General features: G+C 42.6%; 1 protein-coding gene across 2 annotated transcripts in view; it reads left to right on the top strand.

The window, feature by feature from the left end:
- COL6A6 (collagen type VI alpha 6 chain) overlaps window positions 1-19157 on the top strand; it is a 172733-nt gene that overhangs the window by 34889 nt on the left and 118687 nt on the right. Inside the window, exons 10-27 of one of the 2 annotated variants that reach the window (XM_081164256.1) lie at window positions 177-322; window positions 2378-2470; window positions 2571-2624; window positions 3226-3297; window positions 3410-3436; window positions 5064-5108; window positions 5227-5280; window positions 5732-5794; window positions 8556-8621; window positions 10108-10161; window positions 11247-11282; window positions 11446-11508; window positions 11619-11681; window positions 12825-12887; window positions 15173-15235; window positions 15655-15705; window positions 17772-17807; window positions 18782-18844. In XM_081164256.1, the coding sequence (XP_081020382.1) occupies window positions 177-322; window positions 2378-2470; window positions 2571-2624; window positions 3226-3297; window positions 3410-3436; window positions 5064-5108; window positions 5227-5280; window positions 5732-5794; window positions 8556-8621; window positions 10108-10161; window positions 11247-11282; window positions 11446-11508; window positions 11619-11681; window positions 12825-12887; window positions 15173-15235; window positions 15655-15705; window positions 17772-17807; window positions 18782-18844 (1112 nt within the window). The remainder of the gene's footprint in view (window positions 1-176; window positions 323-2377; window positions 2471-2570; window positions 2625-3225; window positions 3298-3409; window positions 3437-5063; window positions 5109-5226; window positions 5281-5731; window positions 5795-8555; window positions 8622-10107; window positions 10162-11246; window positions 11283-11445; window positions 11509-11618; window positions 11682-12824; window positions 12888-15172; window positions 15236-15654; window positions 15706-17771; window positions 17808-18781; window positions 18845-19157) is intronic. The other variant, XM_081164255.1, reaches the window with a different exon arrangement.

The raw sequence follows: 19157 nt of genomic DNA, 5'->3' as shown, positions 1-19157 counted from the left end.
ACTCACCTCACAGAGTGTTTGTTGTGAGGGAGGAAGGGAAAGGAGAATGTTAGCCGCTTTGAGACTCCTTCGGGTAGTGATAAAGCGGGATATCAAATCCAAAGCCAAAAGACGGTGTTTTGATTTCTAAAACTCCATGTTATACGCTCACAAATCACAATCAACATTGCAAACAGGATTGGATGCGCTGATAACTGTCGTTCTGGAAGGGGCTGAAAAAATTAACGATCTTCAATATATTGAGTTTGGGAAAGGATTTGGATACAGGACGCAACTGAATATTGGCATGAGAAATATTGCCAGTCATCTGTCCAAGTACGTGGTAAGTAAATCACCAAAGAACCAACTTACAGGTGTTAAATTCCACTAGGTTCAATGGGTCTTGTTGAAACCTTCAAGGCTTAAGCAGGGAGAAGGCAGATCAGGCTTGTTTTGAAGTGAGTGAGACCTAAATCAGTTAGTACTAAGGTTGCTTCTGCACTAGAGCTCTGTAATGCTGCTGAAATATTGCTTTTCTATCGCTTAAAAATGAAGGCTATACAAAGGACAGAATATAGTGTTATATTATCCAGCAATGCTCCCCCCCCCCGCCTCTGCCCTTCTATAATGTCTGCTAAGAAATAAGTTCCGTTCAGAAAAATAATAATTTCCATTGTTACCTGAAAGCTTGTGTTTTCCCTTTTGTTCCTATTACATTAAAATAGGTGATAACATTGAAATACAGTGGTACCTCGGGTTAAGTACTTAATTTGTTCCGGAGGTCCGTCCTTAACTTGAAACTGTTCTTAACCTGAAGCACCACTTTAGCTAATGGGGCCTCCTGCTGCCACCACTCCGCCGGAGCACGATTTCTGTTCTTATCCTGAAGCAAAGTTCTTAACCTGAAGCACTATTTCTGGGTTAGCGGAGTCTGTAACCTGACGCATATGTAACCTGAAGCGTATGTAACCCGAGGTACCACTGTAAAGCAGTACATTAACACTCCTCTGCCCCTGAAAAACTGAACTATACAAGGGGCAGTTCAGGAGTAATCCACCAGCTGTGCTGAACAGGGAAGCAATAAATTAGGCTAAACTTGCAGACAGGAAGCTTTTGATTAAGGGAGCTGTTCCCTTTAAAAGCCTGAAAAGTGTTTTGCGGGTGCCTAATGGCCAGGCTGGTGTTGCTATAGCAAATATATAGTGGCACACCCCCCCCTTAAATCACTGCAAATCATGGAAAAAAACCAGAGGACAACACAAGAAATGCTTCAGTGCAATTGTTTGATGATGCTGTGTGGTCTCTAGAAACGGACTCTAGAAAAGCAGCCAAACTTGTGAAATTCATTCCAATATTTATTTGTTTAATTTATCTAGAAAATGTATAGAAGTTCTCGATCAAAATGCTTTGCAAATAAGACTGGAGAGAAAACCCACAATGAAAACCCACAGTTCAATTAAAATGTATAACACATAAAACCGGCATCGTTAAAAACAAATGCATATAAAAACCAATATACATGAAATCATCATAATTAAAAACAGATATAAAAGAAGTAAAGTTTTAGAAGCTGATGTAGGTAACTAAAATTATATTTCTGAATAGGCTTGCTGATACAAATATGTTTTCAACAGGCATCTAAAACGTAGGCAGGGATTTCGAAAGCCCATATTCTGCCTGGCTAAGTAAAGGAAGAAATCCTTGCAATTGCACAATGGACATTAATGTGGCACTTGCAAAAATGGAACTTCTGCAGATCAAAGCAACTGAATAGATGCATATGGGGCAAGGCACCTTGAGCAAATAGTATGACTAGCTTTCATTGGGTTGGGGCTAAAACAGCAGCAATGTGATGACAGTTGATAACCGTGCATGATTAAAAACTGTAGACGAATCCTGTCATTGTGTCATATTGGTGTAGCAATCCTATACAAATTTGTTCCTGAAGTGTGACAGGTTGCACTTCAGAATTCTAAGAGTTAATTCTGTTCTTTCTCTCTCTTTTTATATACATTTTTATTGGGTTTTTTAAACATATCATTTCCAACAATCATGTAACATAACTTCTTATCTTATACAATATTTTAGACTTCCGTCAACTCCTCTGATGATTTTCCGTTCTTTATCGCTTATTCTGCATTTCTTAATTTATCTATTACTCTTAATTATCATTGACTAATAACTCTCCTCATATTCTTGATATTTCAAATAGTCCTCCTTACAGAACTGCTTGCAGTCCTACTAGCGTAATCTGTCCATTACAATTACTTTTCAAAGAGTTCACATATTTACTCCAGTCTTCTAAGAATCTCTGGTCCCGCAGGTTTCAAACCTTCCTGCTAATTTATCTAATTCTGCATAGTCCATCAATTTCATCCACCATTCTGTTCTTTCTCAGGCCAATATTGCTGAGCGAACATGTTGCTGTGTGTTTTGCAAATGTGTCGGTGAAGAGGGAGAAGCAGGAGACCCAGGAAGACACGGGATGAAGGCAAGGAATTTGGATTCTAACCGGAGAGGCGCTTCTGATAGTTTCGTGTGCTCTGAAAACGATATTTGGTGTTGATAAGTCTCCTTGATCTCCATTTTAGGGCCTTCAAGGTGTTAGAGGAAGTCCGGGACACTTAGGAGAAGAAGGGGAAGCTGTAAGCTATTAAGTTACATACACACATTTTTTGGGTTGGGTGGGGGAGTAGAATATTTCCAAATATTGGCCAGAATCCAAAGGGCATGCAACTCTATCTGAGTAGAAGGTGCTCTGGGTTTGCCTTGCTGAAACACAAGGCCTTTCCAAGCCACATGGCAAGGCTCTTCTGAAACTTAGATGTCAAAGAGAAAAATAACTACCAAACTTTTAGAAGACATCTGAAGGCAGCCCTGTTTAGGGAAGCTTTTAATGTTTAATAGGTTATTGTACTTTAGTGTTTTGTTGGAAGCCGCCCAGAGTGGCTGGGGAAACCACCCAGCCAGATGGGTGGGGTATAAATAACAAATTATTATTATTATTATTATTATTATTATTATTATTATTATTATTATTATTATTATTATTATTATTATTATTGGAATTCCAAGGATGGCATGAATGGAGGGTGATGCCTGCTGTCCCCCCCAAAAAAAGATTCAACTGGGTGTGTACGGCATCATAGCAGTTTCACTTTTCTCTTGTCCCCTAACTGAAAGGGATACCAATCCTTGCTGCTACAACTTCCCTCTCTTAATGGTTGTGCTTATTTTTGTTGCCAGGGCCCACGAGGGATGCCAGGGCCAGATGGAGAAAGGGGCGACAAGGGTTGCCGTGGTAACCGAGGACCCAAGGCAAGCATCAGCTATAATTGCATTCCTTTCTAACGCATAGCGAAATGTTCCTTGCGATCTTCTTGTGTCTAACGGTCCTCAAATTGACATGAGCTCTTCTGATCCTTTTCAGGGGCAGAGAGGAATAGTGGGCCGAAAGGTACAGAAAAGTGTTTTTCTCCTCCTTTCCTGAATAAGTTATGAATGTGTGATCGTGTCTTAAATGAGCATCCTTTGCAAATGGTGGCATGACAAATTTGGTACGATCAAATATGGCCCTCTATTGCTGTTGACTCTAGCTAACAAAACCACGGCATGAAACATCAAAAATGAACCACGCTACTCATAAGTAAGGCTGCAGCCCTAACTCCACTCATCTGGAAGTAAGCAATACTGAATTCCATAGGTAAAAGGTAAAGGTAAAGGACCCTACGACGGTTAAGTCACGGGGACTATGGGGTTCGACCTGTATCACCCTGATTTGGATCAGCTCCAGGATTGGAAGTAGTATGAGCTAGGTAAAAGAAAAGGGACCCCTCACCATTAGGTCCAGTCGTGACCAACTCTGGGGTTGTGGCGCTCATCTCGCTTTACTGGCCAAGGGAGCCAGCATACAGCTTCCGGGTCATGTGGCCAGCATGACGAAGCCGCTTCTGGCGAACCAGAGCAGCGCACGGAAACGCCGTTTACCTTCCCGCTGGAGCGGTACCTATTTATCTACTTGCACTTTGACGTGCTTTCGAACTGCTAGGTTGGCAGGAGCAGGGACTGAGCAACGGGAGCTCACCCCGTCGTGGGGATTCGAACCACCAATCTTCTGATTGGCAAGTTCTAGGCTCTGTAGTTTAACCCACAGCGCCACCCGCTATGAGATAGAGGACTATTGCCTTTGTGCTCTTCTTTGTGAACTTCCTGCGGGCAAACGGCTGGCCATTTGGGGAGGCAGGATGCTGCAGTAGACTCTGATCTGCTCCAACAAAGCTCTCCTTATGTTCTTATGGAATTGTGTCACTATCTTGAGATGTGCTCTTCTGTGAGAGCAGCCTAGCTTAATTTTAATCTTTAGAAAGTTAAGCTGAGGTCTTTTTTGTTCCAGGAGACATTTGGTTAATGGAGGGTGTTTGGGGTAACATCTAACTCTTGTTGCTGCCAGGTTTTAAAAGTTTTTTTTAAGCAGTTTATGGAAATAGCTTTTCGTTAGCCAGTCAACAGCTGAGCTATAAATGAAGTCAATGAATGCAGGCATACAATCTGCACTAACCACATGTGTTGTAGGTCTTTACTTGGGGGTGTTAGAAGAGTAACTGCGGGAAAACAGCCGTCACATTGCTTTACAGCTGCAATCCTGCATCCAGTTACCAGGGAGTAAGTCCTGCTCAATTCAATGAGACTTACTTCTGAGCAGACACACATAGGATTGTGCTGTCAGTAATGCAGAAATGAGGCCCCAGTTGCTGTCACACTAATAAAAATTATTTTGTGAACTTCAGTTCCTGAGGTTCTGAAATTTTCAGAGTGGTGGGCTCGACTGTGGAGTTCCTTTAAGCAATTAAAAAATAATAATCAGATAACAACAATGGAGGAAAATGCTGTACATATTTTGTTATGTTTTGTATTAAACAGCACATTAATTAATGTATTAACTGCTGGGTCTTGTGGAACTCATTGCAAAACACTCTGCAGGGGTCTTTGAAATAGAATTTGCAAGATCCGACAGTGCCTGTAAACATGTGCTTAATACTGAGATGAATTTGGCAGATAATTCCTGGTTTTTTGTGTTCTTGCAGGGAAACAAGGGGGATAATGGATTTGATGGCGTTAATGGAGAGCCAGTAAGATTTTCATTTCTTCGTTTTGCCTTTCAGTGTTCTGTTTGAATTAGCAAACATATCCCACCCACCCCATAGAGTTAATCGCATACTTATAGGCCATTTAATGTATCTTCTTCAGGGTTCGTCTGGACCTCCAGGAATTAAAGGAGAAAAGGGTGACCCAGGCGGCCAGGTAATTTCATTTGCTCGTTTTAGATACCCGTAGCTCACTTGTCAAAGAAACTTTCCCAGGGCGACTTTACAGTAAGAATAAAAGCATAACGTTTTACAATAATTCAGCAAAAGTAATAAAATGAATACCATAAATAGAAACAGCAATAAAAACACGGCAATAACTGGCCCGGCATTAAAAAAAAAAGTAGTTAAGAGAAGCAACTCTCGGTTAATTGCTTGGGAGAATGAAATGGCCTTTGTCTGGTGCTGATAAGGGTTCGAGCCTCCGTGGGAGCTGCTTTTAATCTTGTTAACATGGAAAGTTTGCTTCTGTTAACAGAGAAACTTTATGTCTGCCTTGAGCCTAAACAGCAGCCCAGTTTAATGCCAAACACATCAGTCACACAGAATAATGGCTCGCTTATATCTTCTTGTTCTAAAGCTCTCATGCACTTTGTTATTCTTCAAAGGGCAGCCCAGGACCAAGGGGAATTCCTGGTGATCGCAGCGAAAAGGGCTTCCGAGGAGACCCAGTAAGTTTTGTTTTCCAGAGGCAAGAGAGAAGGAAATGACTCTGCTCACTGCCCTGATACTGTATCTGCATTTGGCGCTCTCTCTCTCTCTCTCTCTCTCTCTCTCTCTCTCTCTCTCTCTGCAAGTGTGGGACTGCTTTATTTTTCCATGTCATTTTTAAATAGGAAAGAGGAGGAAGTGTGGAAGGTTTGACAAAAGTAAACAAGGTTGCCCCCTTCTAGCTAAGGGTCTTCTACCAACGGGTCTATTCCCTCCCCAACTCCTTACATGCTGCAAGTTATATAAAAGGTAAAGGGACCCCTGACCATTAGGTCCAGTCGTGGCCGACTCTGGTGTTGCGGCGCTAATCTCGCTTTACTGGCCGAGGGAGCCGGCGTACAGCTTTCGGGTCATGTGGCCAGCAGGACTAAGCTGCTTCTGGCGAACCAGAGCAGCACACGGAAACGCCGTTTACCTTCCCGCTGGAGTGGTACCTATTTATCTACTTGCACTTTGACGTGCTTTCGAACTGCTAGGTTGGCAGGAGTAGGGACCGAGCAACGGGAGCTCACCCCATCATGGAGATTCAAACCGCCAACCTTCTGATCGGCAAGTCCTAGGCTCTGTGGTTTAACCCACAGTGCCACTTGTCTTTAATTCCTCCTAGGACAGGGGTCTGCAACCCGTGGCTCCGGAGCCGCATGTGGCTCTTTTACACCTTTGCCGCGGCTCCGGGGCGGATACTAGCGAGGGGAGGAGGCGCATTGTGCACCCCGACACTCCCCACTGTGGCGGGCACTGTACTGGCTGTGACGTCGCATGGGGGCGGTGCGTGCGTTAGTCACGCACCGTCCCAACGTCACCTTCCCGCCTGCCCGCCCGCTACATTGTAAGGGGCATGTACGCTGGTCACTGCATTGAAAGGGGGCATGTACGCTGGTCACTGTTTTGAAGGGGAGTGAAGAACACACACACACAAAAAGGTAACTTGTTAATTTAATGTTTATTTCTATGAGGAGGAGTAATTCTGAGGGGTCAAACAAAGAAATAATTTTAAAAAGTGACAAAAAAATTATTTTTATAATGACGAGTTTTGCGGCTCCCAGGTTTCTTTTCTTCGGAAACGGGTCCAAGTGGCTCTTTTTGTCTTAAAGGTTGCAGACCCCTGTCCTAGGAGTTGAAATAGAATTCAGTTTTGTCTTTTTTTGAAGAAAAGCCTTGTTGGTGGCTCACCACATTGCTCTCTGTACTCCAGAGAGCTGCACTTGGTCAGCCAGATGGCGGAAGACAAATTCGGCTTAACCTCCATCGCCACACTACAGCTCATGGACGGGATGTCAGAACACATCGATTACGGATCCTCACTGGGCAGCTGTCCTGGGGAAGGGCAGCAATCTCTTTATCAGCCACTTCCTGGAGTTCTTTGGGCAAAAGTTTGTTTTTCCTAAGGGAATTCAGCCACAGCCTCTCATCCTATTGACTGCTTGAATCGCAGGGGCAAGAGTCGGGTGGCGCTTGCATTGAACAGGCGATGTGAGCATGATTTTGCTAACACGGAGAGACTGGGGGGGGGGGTGTCACACAAACCAGGAACAGTGAGCCCCTATCTGCAGTATACTTTTGAAGCAGAGCCGTATCATCTTAAACAGTCCCTCCTGGGGGAAATCCTGGGAACCGTAATTTGCTGAGGGCATTGAGAGGTGTTAGGCATACCCTCCAACATTTGTCCGATGAAAATAGGGACGTCCCGTTCCATGATGATAATGTTACTATTTGTACCCCACACTTCTGACTGGGTTGCCCCAGCCACTCTGGGCGCCTTCCAACATATATAAAAATATAATAAAACTTTAATTTTAAAAAAATGTTAAATTTTTTTAAAAACCTTCCCTATACAGGATTGCCTTCAGACGGCTTGGGGGGGTCAGATAATTCCATACCCTCCAACATTTCTCCAATGAAAATAGGGACGTCCTAAGGAAAAGAGGGACATTTTGGGATCAAGATGGATGACCAGATGGGCGGGGTATAAATAATAAAGTTGTTGTTGTTGTTGTTGTTGTTGTTGTTGTTGTTGTTGTTGTTGTTGTTGTTGTTGCAGCAGAAACCAGGACGTATTCTTTAAATCAGGGACATCCCTGGAAAATAGGGACACTTGGAGGGTCCCCACAGAGCTACAATTCCCAGAGTGGTTTTAACCCCCTTCCCAGGAAATTCTGGCGACTTACTCTGTGAGAGGAATCCCTCTGTTAGGATTTCTCCCCTGTCAACCACCTGACATCACAATGACACCAGGTGGCTCCTTTTCGCTCCACAATTTGAAACCAAAGCTTTGTTTATACCAGTGGTTCTTAACCTTTGTTGGGGTGTGTGTCATGGACTGCTTGAGTATCTGATGAAAGCTATGAACCCCGTCCCCAGATTTCCCCCCACAAAGACAATTTTCAAGGCAGCTGGAAGGAAATCAAGGAAGCAATGTGTGTGTGTGTGTGTGTGTGTGTGTGTGTGTGAGAGAGAGAGAGAGAGAGAGAGAGAGAGAGAGAGAGAGAGAGAGAGAGAGAGAGAGAGATTTACAGGCCCCATGAGTCCATAGACCAGAGGTTAAGAACCTGTGCTTTCCCCCATCCCTCATCTCTCTCTCTCTCTCTCTCTCTCTCTCTCTCATCTATCTATCTATCTATCTATCTATCTATCTATCTATCTATCTATCTATCTATCATCTATCTATCTATATCAATCAATCAATGTGGGAACATTTACATTTATTTCCCTTTCATCTAGGGTATTCCTGGACCAGACAGTAGCATAGCAGGACCGAAAGGTTTAGAAGGGGGAAGAGGAAGAGAGGTATAATACCATCTGATGTGCCTCGTTTATTATTTGCCTGTGAAAAGTAGTTTCTACAGAAATATAGTATAATAAATGCCTGAGCGTTGATGTGTATGATTAGTCTGGCAACCACATCACTCCCACTTCTGAACCAAGCTGTGATCAGCCCATTTCAAATGATGTTAAGGATTTTATTACTTTACAGCTCTAGCAGAACTGATAGAATATGAAATAACAGACATAACAATAAACAACACAGGTTCCCACAGGTCTAAGACCAGGTTCCTCTTACTTCTCTCCCACACTAACTTCCTTAGCTGCAGGAGAGATGTTGGGAATTCCATGTCTCCTCTGCTGCAGATGTGTGGGATTATTACACGTCACATGTCTGTGTTTACACTGATTGTTGGAATCTTGTGAACGGAAACTGAGATACGCTGTTCCGTTCTGTATAGCTATTGCTTTTGCAGTTCTATCTCCGAGGAAGAAAGAGAGAGAAGCCATGTTTTCTTTGTTACGTTATGTTTGATTTTGTGCGCATTAAATTCAGCTTAGATGTTACACCTCAAGGCTCATCTTCTGTTTGGACTGTGCTAGTTGTGTCCTCATGTCCTTGGATATGGGTCACAACAGGTACCACTGTATTTGCAAATAAATGCCAAGAATTTGCAGGCTAGCACCTGTAGCGCTGTCCAGGGTCCTGAAGCCCCAACTCCAGACCAGGCCCTGCTAACTTCCTTAGCTCATTTCTCTTGCCTGACCAAATTCCTGGTGGACCAGGAGGGCTGCAGGATAGTTACTGAAACCACTTTTGCAGATTAATGCTTTTATTTTTCTAAAATGTGTGGGCAGCCCGTAACAATGTCGCCTCATACCCAAAGCTTCTGTTTCTAACTTCTGTAAACAGACGAGTGGTTTTCACATGCAGCGTAAATAACACAATGAAACATATTTTATCCTACTTGCCAACATCTGGTAAGGTGCTATGAGTTTGAGAAGATGAATTTTCCTATGTTGGAAATCTGTTTGCCATTGTGAGAACAGAATACTGACCAGGTGGGCCTTTGGCCTCATAGTGCAGGGGTCTTATGCTGGTAAAGATGTTGCAACTTAAACTTAAAGAGACCTGGTCTGAACAAAGACATTGGATTCTTATCTCATTATACATGACTAAGCCATTTCTCACCTTCTCACCCCTTGCCTTTTCCTGTAAGACCTATTACAGTCGTTTAGAGTCGTCTACAGGCTCATCTCAGCTATCTGCCAATCTCCCATTCCCACCACCCTTCTGAGTAATACCCCTCCCCACCTTCTCACTATATAGAAGGATCTGGCAACTTCTGTTTCAGTGTATCTGAAGAAGTGTGCATGCACACGAAAGCTCATACCAAGAACTAACTTAGTTGGTCTTTAAGGTGCTACTGGAAGGAATTTTTTTATTTTGACTATGGCAGACCAACACGGCTACCTATCTGTAACTTAAATTCAAATGTTTTGCTTTCAGGGTGAGAGGGGACCAAGTGGCCCCACGGGATTGCCCGGCTTGAAAGGAACCAGAGTAAGTGCTAAAGAACGAAGATGCTGACATTGTTTTCCCTGTGAAAGAACTTCATGGTGGTAATGCAAGGCAGACAGCAACTGTGTGAGAGTCCTATCACTGGGTCTACTGCCAGCAATAGGCAGATAACCCTAAGCTCCCTCTTCCACAAATAGAAATCCCTTTGAGAATATTGGAATTGCAGTTGCGTGAGACTTTCCCCCTTTCTCTAAATCTTTGCCACTTGATTCTGGGAAATGTCTTGAGGCCGAGAAAAGAGTTCTCGTGGGTCCAGATTTATGGCAGAGTCTGGACACTGAAATCAATAGGGTGCATCTTCTGTTGGGGGGGGCAGGGGGTTTCACCATTGCATTCTATTAGAAGCTAAATTCAAAAAGTGTTTGGAAGGTTCGGATGCTTCAAAATGTGGCTGCCCAGTTGTTGAATGGCGCCAGGCATGGAAAACATATTGTTGCAGACCACTCCAGTCTCCAAGCAGTGTGAGATCCCAGGGTTTGATTTCTTCTGAATGAAGGACAGTGGAGACTGTGGTATCTTTGTCATATATGGTTTGTCACACAGCATCCTAGAGCTATGCACATCTTCTTAAGAGTAAGCCCTTTTAAACTCAATGGTACTTACATCCAAGTAGGCAGAATAATTGGGTGTACTCTTCCCACCTTGGATCAAATCTATGCTTCCAGGTGCCATAAGAAAGCTGCAGAGATAGCGCAGGATAGTGCGCACCCCGGAAATTATCTCTTTCAGCTTCTGCCTTCTGGAAGAAGGTACAGGGTTATAAAGACTAGGACTAGCCGCCTGAGAAACAGTTTCTATCCAAATGCGATTTTGGTTTTAAATGCAGTGTAAGGAGTCTCTATGGGAGTATATTGTATTTAAAAATGGGGTATCAGAGTTTTTAGGGGGCTAACTAGGTTGGGATAGCTGGGATAGCAGGCTTGTTGGTTTTTGAATGTCTTATGTAGATTTTTTCAATTTCGTTGTTCTGTATGGGACAAAATGACAAAAGATTATCATATTGTATTGGGTAGTTAAAGTGAGATCTGAATAGAAATGTTTAACTTATTGCAATTATCTTGTCATAGGGACATCAAGGCCGAAGAGGCCAGCCTGGCCCCCAGGTATGTGTGCATATATATATAGGAGTGCTGTTTTATCATGACAGCAATATATTAGATTGTCTTACAAAGAAAACTGTCTGGCCTCAGTGTAATTTGGTCTCTAATTCAAGTTATTTCTTCATGAATGGATATTTTAAGTCTGGTCTTTTCTTGTTTGCTACAGGGGAGACAAGGGTCCCGCGGTCCTAGCGGTTTTCCTGGACAGCAAGGATTTAAAGGTCCACAGGTCAACATTAAAAATATTCAGCTTTATTTCTGAGGGATATTGAGAGAGTCTGTGCTGAAAACATGATTTGTTCATATTCAATTTTCTGTTTTTGTCAAATATGTTTCTAGGGTGTGAGAGGAATCCAGGGCGTGAAGGGAATGAAAGGAAATCAAGGAAACAAAGGGTTTCCTGTATGTAAACACTTTCTTTTCTTTTCTTTTTTAAATCTCAAATCAGTTTAAATAAACTAAAATCCTATCATCCAGTTGTTTTTTCTGGGGGGGGGGATGTGGGGGTACGCATACCCCTAAACATTTTGTGAATCTTTGTACTTTTGTCCATTTACTGTATTTATTTCCCCCGATTTGAACTATAAAATGCTGATTTTCTTGAGTCAAAATGAGAGCACCCCTAAACATTTTATTTTTAGAAAAAAAACACTGCTATCATCTATCTATCTATAATAATAATAATAATAATAATAATAATTTATTATTTGTACCCCGCCCATCTGGCTGGGTTTCCCCAGCCACTCTGGGTGGCTTCCATAGAAACCAAAAATACACTAAAATATTACAGATTAAAAACTTCCCTGAACAGGGCTGCCTTAAGATGTCTTCTGAATGTCAGGTAGTTATTTATTGCTTTGACATCTGATGGGAGGGCGTTCCACAGGGCGGGCGCCACTACCGAGAAGGCCCTCTGCCTGGTTCCCTGTAGCTTTGCTTCTCGCAATGAGGGAACCGCCAGAAGGCCCTCGGCGCTGGACCTCAGCGTCCGGGCAGAACGATGGGGGTGGAGACTCTCCTTCAGGTATACTGGGCCGAGGCCGTTTAGGGCTTTAAAGGTCAGCACCAACACTTTGAGGGGGAGGCAGCCCTCTGGATGGTGGCCCATTAAAAGAAAAATGCTATGCTGAGTAATTATCCAGATGCATAGTTTTGCCCTGTTTTATCTTTTGTTTCGGGACGCGGGTGGCGCTGTGGGTTAAACCGCAGAGCCTAGGACTTGCCGATCAGAAGGTTGGTGGTTTGAATCCCCGCGACGGGGTGAGCTCCTGTTGCTCGGTCCCTGCTCCTGCCAACCTAGCAGCTCAAAAGCACGTCAAAGTACAAGTAGATAAATAGGTACCACTCCGGCAGGAAGGTAAACAGTGTTTCCGTGTGCTGCTCTGGTTCACCAGAAGCGGCTTAGTCATGCTGGCCACATGACCCGGAAGCTGTATGCCGGCTCCCTCGGCCAATAAAGCAAGATGAGCGCCGCAACCCCAGAGTCGGTCACGACTGGACCTAATGGTCAGGGGTCCCTTTACCTTTACCTATCTTTTGTTTCAGGGTTACCTGGGAGTGGCAGGTCCACCAGGCATTCCTGGGAGCTGGGGAACCAAAGGCAATAAGGTATGTTCCAGAGAATCCAGCAGGTTAATTTTACAGTGGTACCTTGGTTCTCAAATGCCGAAAACACGGAAGTAAGTGTTTTCAAACATTGAACATCCGATGCGGCTGTCAGTGTTTCCGGGGTACCTGCACCAATCAGAAGCTGCGCCTTGGTTTTTTTTGAAGATTTTGGAAGTCAAGCAGACTTCCAGAACGGATTAAGTTTGGTGCTTTTGTTTTAGCTATTTATTGTGCGTTTTTGTTTTTGAGGCTTTTTCAGTGCATTTGTTTTTGTGGTTGTGTGGAATCCAGTTCAGCTGCTGATTGATTGATTGATTGATTGATTGAGTGTGTGACTATGCAAATGGATAAAAGGCCCCCATCGAAACAATGACTATCATCAGTGCAGGTAATAAAAAAATAATAATTTACCGTAATTTTCATCATCTATAATACTGTCTTATTTATTTTATAGTACAGTGCATTGTTTATTGCTTTCATTTTATGGATCAATGGTCTCGTTAGATAGTAAAATTCATATTAAATTGCTGTTTTAGGGGTTGTTTTTAAAAGTCTGGAACGGATTAATCCGTTTTGCATTACTTTCTATGGGAAAACGTGCCTTGGTTTTGGAACGCTTTGGTTTTGGAACGGACTTCCATAATGGATTAAGTTTGAGAACCAAGGTACCACTGCTCTTGGCTAAAAAAAAAAAGCTGTCCAAATATGAAGGTTATATTACCAGGTTAGAATTTAGACAGCCAGGGGATGGATGCGGCGAGCTTTTACCATATCCATACAATTTCTCCTCAGGAGCATCCATACTTTTAGTTAGAAAATTTGTTTGCAAATTCCTCTTAAATATATTCACATGTGGGCTCCTGTGCCTGTTTCAGTTCACACATTGTCTTTTAATTCCACCAAGTAGAAATGCTCTGGAATTGATCAGAAGTTATTTTCCAAATGTGTTAATTGCATGACACCCAGACAGCCAAATTCACCCCAGCACCCCGTCTGAATGAGAGGTTTCCTGTTCATTCAGAGATGGAGGGGGGAAATGGCAATGGTTCTTGTTTTCACACACAGGAAATATATGATTTGCCCTACTGATTTAAACTGCATGGACATGAAATTTATCTGTGATGCCTGTTTTGAGTTTTCAGCAGGTTGTGGCAATTTTGATCACAGATGCAGTATGTTGTGGCATCATTGTTGACACTGAAATTGATCTCAGTTTGCCCCAGTTCCCTGAGCAGTGTAAAACTCCGAGGTCACTGGAGGCTTGTGGCATTTTTGTGATATATGGTTTTATTTACACGCAGTGCTTTTTTCCATTAAAAATGTTTAGGGGTAGTCTTATTTTCCTTCTCATATTGAAATACAGCCCCTCAATAAGACCAAACTTAAATTCACAAAATGTTGAGGGGCATGCGGGTGGCGCTGTGGGTTAAACCACAGAGCCTAGGACTTGCCGATCAGAAGGTCAGCGGTTTGAATCCCCACAATGGGGTGAGCTCCCGTTGCTTAGTCCCTGCTCCAGCCAACCTAGCAATTTGAAAGCACGTCAAAGTGCAAGTAGATAAATAGGTACCGCTCCAGCGGGAAGGTAAACGGCGTTTCCGTGCGCTGCTCTGGTTCGCCAGAAGCGGCTTAGTCATGCTGGCCACATGACCCGGAAGCTGTACGCCGGCTCTCTCGGCCAATAAAGCGAGATGAGTGCCACAACCCCAGAGTCGGCCATGACTGGACCTAACGGTCAGGGGTCCCTTTACGTATACCTTTTATGCGTAACCCCAGAAAAAAGCACTGTTTACACGTATATAGAGGCGGGGCATAAGTGGATATGCAACTCCAAAAAATGTCTCAAATTCACTGATTAGATGTCTAGGGGAATACAACCAGTTCCCCAAAAGCTGTTAAATCTAAAACTCAGCCTCTTCTCTTTGACTTTGCATGGTTCCAAAACCTGTGAGCCTATTCTCTTTCATGCAGAGACACTACTTGATAACATCACTTCCAGTCAGGTCATACTGACTCTCATCTCCTAAAAGTGCCCTCAGTAATTTAGTTTTTGTGGCAATAGATTGTCCCTCACTTACATAACAAAGGAGATACTTGACAGGTTAGGGCAATTTAGCCAGCAAAGGAGGTATTTTGGGAACAGCTTTGGGATTATTGCGGTGGAGGTTATCTCCAGACACCGGTTTTACAAATTTAAATTCATGATTCTGAGAAAAGGGATTCTGAGAGGACATGTATCGCATTCGAAATCCTATAACAATATCAATTTTGTGTTCATTTAACAGGGAGAGCCTGGCGGCCCTGGCATAAAAGGAGAGAAAGGTCCCCCGGGACGCCGGGGAATAAGGGTTTGCTTGTTATTATTTTGTTTACATTCCTGTAATTTTTATCCTGTATTTATTTATCTTGTGAACCTTCCTGAGATCTTTGGATCAACAGCAGTATAAAAATTTAATTAATTAATTGATCATTACAGTCTTGAACCTATTTTTTTTATTAAAAAAACCCCACCCCCACCCCAGTGCAGATAAATTTATCAGAAGAAGTATTAATTGAGCTCATCTTACTATACGAATAAATGGAAAGTATTTATGGAAAGTAGGAGGAGAAATGGATGTTGTAGTCCTCTGTTTGTTTAGATTTGTCAAAATCTTCTTCCGCTTCTGTGATTATTAATACAAAATGGAAGCAAAGAAGACCTTTGTTGCCTCCAAAAGGGTAGATGGAAACGAAAATGAAACACTGATGTAATGTAACTTTGCTTTAGGGCGATGGTGGTGCAGTTGGATATGGTAAACAAGGACATAAAGGAATAAAGGTAAGAGTGAAAGGAAATCTTTAATGAAAATCTGAGCTCTTTTTATAAATATCCTTACATATCATTATCAGTGGAAATAAAACATGGATTATTTTAGAGGCATGGGCACTAGATTATCTCCTTACGTGTTGCCTTCCAGTATCAAACTTGGTGGTTTGACACCTATCAGTTTGCCAGCAAACACATACATACACAAAAATAAAGTAATGCAGGGTTAGGAAACCCGTGATCCTACAGATTTTGCCGGATTCCTATTCTCATCAGCTCCACTAAATCTACCAACAACTGGTGGTCGCCATGTTCCCCACTCACAGCATCGTGGTTTCTGTTATATGTAGGTGATTTTTCCACATGTACAGAAATCTATCAGTCTGTAAATTAAAAGAAAAGGGAGATTAAAATCCCAAAGATGTCCAGGCAAGAACCTGTAGGCCATATATATATATATACATATATATATATATATATATATATATATATATATATATATATATATATGCAGGTTTTGGTGTCTTCGGGTGTCTTCCCGTGTAAGAGTTGGGGTGTCTAGGCGACGTTTCGACGAGGTCTCACTCGTCATCTTCAGGCTGGTGCTTTCGGCTTCTTGTTACTGGAACAGAGCAGGATCTCAGTGTTTGAGTTCCTATAAATACTGTTGAGGGGGTGTGGTGTATAGCCTCCAACGTTCTGGGCAGAACGTTGGAGGCTATACACCACACCCCCTCAACAGTATTTATAGGAACTCAAACACTGAGATCCTGCTCTGTTCCAGTAACAAGAAGCCGAAAGCACCAGCCTGAAGATGACGAGTGAGACCTCGTCGAAACGTCGCCTAGACACCCCAACTCTTACACGGGAAGACACCCGAAGACACCAAAACCTGCATTCCTGTACCCGTGAAAATCTACGAAAGCATATATATATATATATATATATATATATGTATATTCTAAATTACATTTCAAAATATTCATTTAATCAACCTTAAATCAATGATTTCGCTTCTTATCTTTCTGTGGTAATACATCCCTGCATATTTTACATGAACTAAACCATTCAGTAATTCAATGTTACATCCATCAAATCTTATTTACACTGTTGAATTAATGCTACCAGCGCTTTTGAATGAAGACAATTTTCACCCATATACTCAGTAAACATTTTCCAGTCTTCTTTAAATGTGCATTCTTCTTGTTCTCTTATTCTAGATGTTAAATCTGCAAGCTGCCCTCCGTCATCTCTCTCTCTCTCTCTCTCTCTCTCTCTCTCTCTCTCTCTCTCTCACACACACACACACACACACACACACACCCTAACTACCTTAAAAAAATCCCATTAACACTAGTCATATCTTCTGCTGAGAAAGTATAAAGTATAAGCTGTGTGGGACATTTTCACTCCTCCCAGTTTTCTGTTTTTCAGCCAAACTTTGTGGGTTTTGGAGGGCACTAAATTTGCTGAGTTATCATTGGACAGCTTGGGGTTTTAAAAATGTTTTGTTTTTGCTTTTGCCTACAAAGGGAGTCATCCAAGTGAGTATGAGTCAACACAGTAGTCTTGTGATTTTGGGTCCCGGTCAGCCTGAATCGACTGCCTTTGTTCCCATGATCTGTGCCAGGCATCCTGAACCTCGGCCCTCCAGATGTTTTGAGACAACAATTCCCACCATCCCTGACCACTGGTCCTGCTAGCTAGGGATCATGGGAGTTGTAGGCCAAAAACATCTGGAGGGCCGAGTTTGAGGAAGCCTGATCTGTGCCTACTGACTCAAAACAACAACAACGAAATGCCATTATTTATGTAAAAGTGATGGGGAATAGACCCTGAATCTCTCTGCAGAGAATAAGTGAGCTGGCTGCAAGAGTTTGCAGCTAGATCAAAGCAGCTATTGAGAAAAGTCGTACCAGATGAATCCCATTAGAAATCTAGACTGTGTGGAGGAAATAGGAAGATAAAATGCACTTTTCATCTTGCAGTAGTTGCTGCTATATCTTTATGGGGATTGCTGTCCTTAAAATAACACATAAACATGATCAAACACTGTTTCCATCCTTTGTGTGTTACAGGGGCAAAAAGGCTTTCCTGGAGCTATGGGTCAGAAGGTACTGTTCTTTTGAAAAACTATGACATGCGTATTTTTTTAATATAAAAAAGGCCACATCTCTACTGTGTCCCACTGTTTCCTCTGTGATTTAATGATTTGGCAAGTGAATATGCAAAAGCATGGAAATAAAATGGGACAGTAGAAGAAGCATGATTGGCTGAAAACTATGAAAGGATAATTGGCTCAAATATCATTAAGAAAGTCCTGCTTGGTGGATGATTTGTTGTTGTTGTTTAGTCATTTAGTCATGTCCAACTCTTCGTGACCCCATGGACCAGAGCATGCCAGGCACTCCTGTCTTCCACTGCCTCCCACAATTTGGTCAAACTCATGCTGGTAGCTTCAAGAACACTGTCCAACCATCTCGTCCTCTGTCGTCCCCTTCTCCTTGTGCCCTCCATCTTTCCCAACATCAGGGTCTTTTCCAGGGAATCTTCTCTTCTCATGAGGTGGCCAAAGTATTGGAGCCTCAGCTTCAGGATCTGTCCTTCCAGTGAGCACTCAGGACTGATTTCCTTCAGAATGGATAAGTTTGATCTTCTTGCAGTCCATGGGACTCTCAAGAGTCTCCTCCAGCACCATAATTCAAAAGCATCAATTCTTCGGCGATCAGCCTTCTTTATGGTCCAGCTCTCACTTCCATATATCACTACTGGGAAAAACATAGCTTTAACTATACGGACCTTGCAATTGGAAGAGCCAATCAGAAGCCGCTTGTTTGCCGCATCGGGCATTCAGCTTCCAAAAAACGTTCAAGAACCGGAACACTTACTTCTGGGTTTTCAATTTTTGGGAGCTGAAACGTTTGGCAACGGAGATGATCGAGAACCAAGGTTTGACTGTACTTGATATCTTGGTCATTTGGGGTGCCTTGGTACAAAAGGCAGGCTATATAAATATTGTAATTAATAAACAGAGGATTTCAGTAGCCATTTCCCCTCAAATTGATTGTGTTTTATGTATTTCCATTAGGGTGAGGACGGCAACCCTGGCATTGCAGGAGAACCTGGGCCAAAAGGAACCGCTGGAAGAACGGTAAGCCAATCCTTTATGCTCTCTTAATATCAAAATGTGCTTGAAACACACACACACACACACACACACACACACACACACACATGCTGCTTACTCCCATTGCTTACACAATTGCAATCCTGACATAGAGAGGTATCTGGATTTAAGCTTGTCATATCATGAGGGCGTGTGCAATGTCTTGGACTGAATCTTGATATCATTAGCATAGCTGTCAACTTTTTCCTTTTTTTAAGGGAAATTCCCTTATTCCGAATAGGATTCCTCACAAGAAAAGGGAAAAGTTGACAGCTATTATCAGTAGGCAAAGGCTTAG

This window comes from Podarcis bocagei (assembly GCF_964188305.1).
Source record: "Podarcis bocagei genome assembly, chromosome: 12".
Lineage (NCBI taxonomy): Eukaryota > Metazoa > Chordata > Lepidosauria > Squamata > Lacertidae > Podarcis > Podarcis bocagei.
The sequence above is the reverse complement of the archived record's forward strand: the minus strand, read 5'-3'. Positions and strand labels throughout refer to the sequence as shown.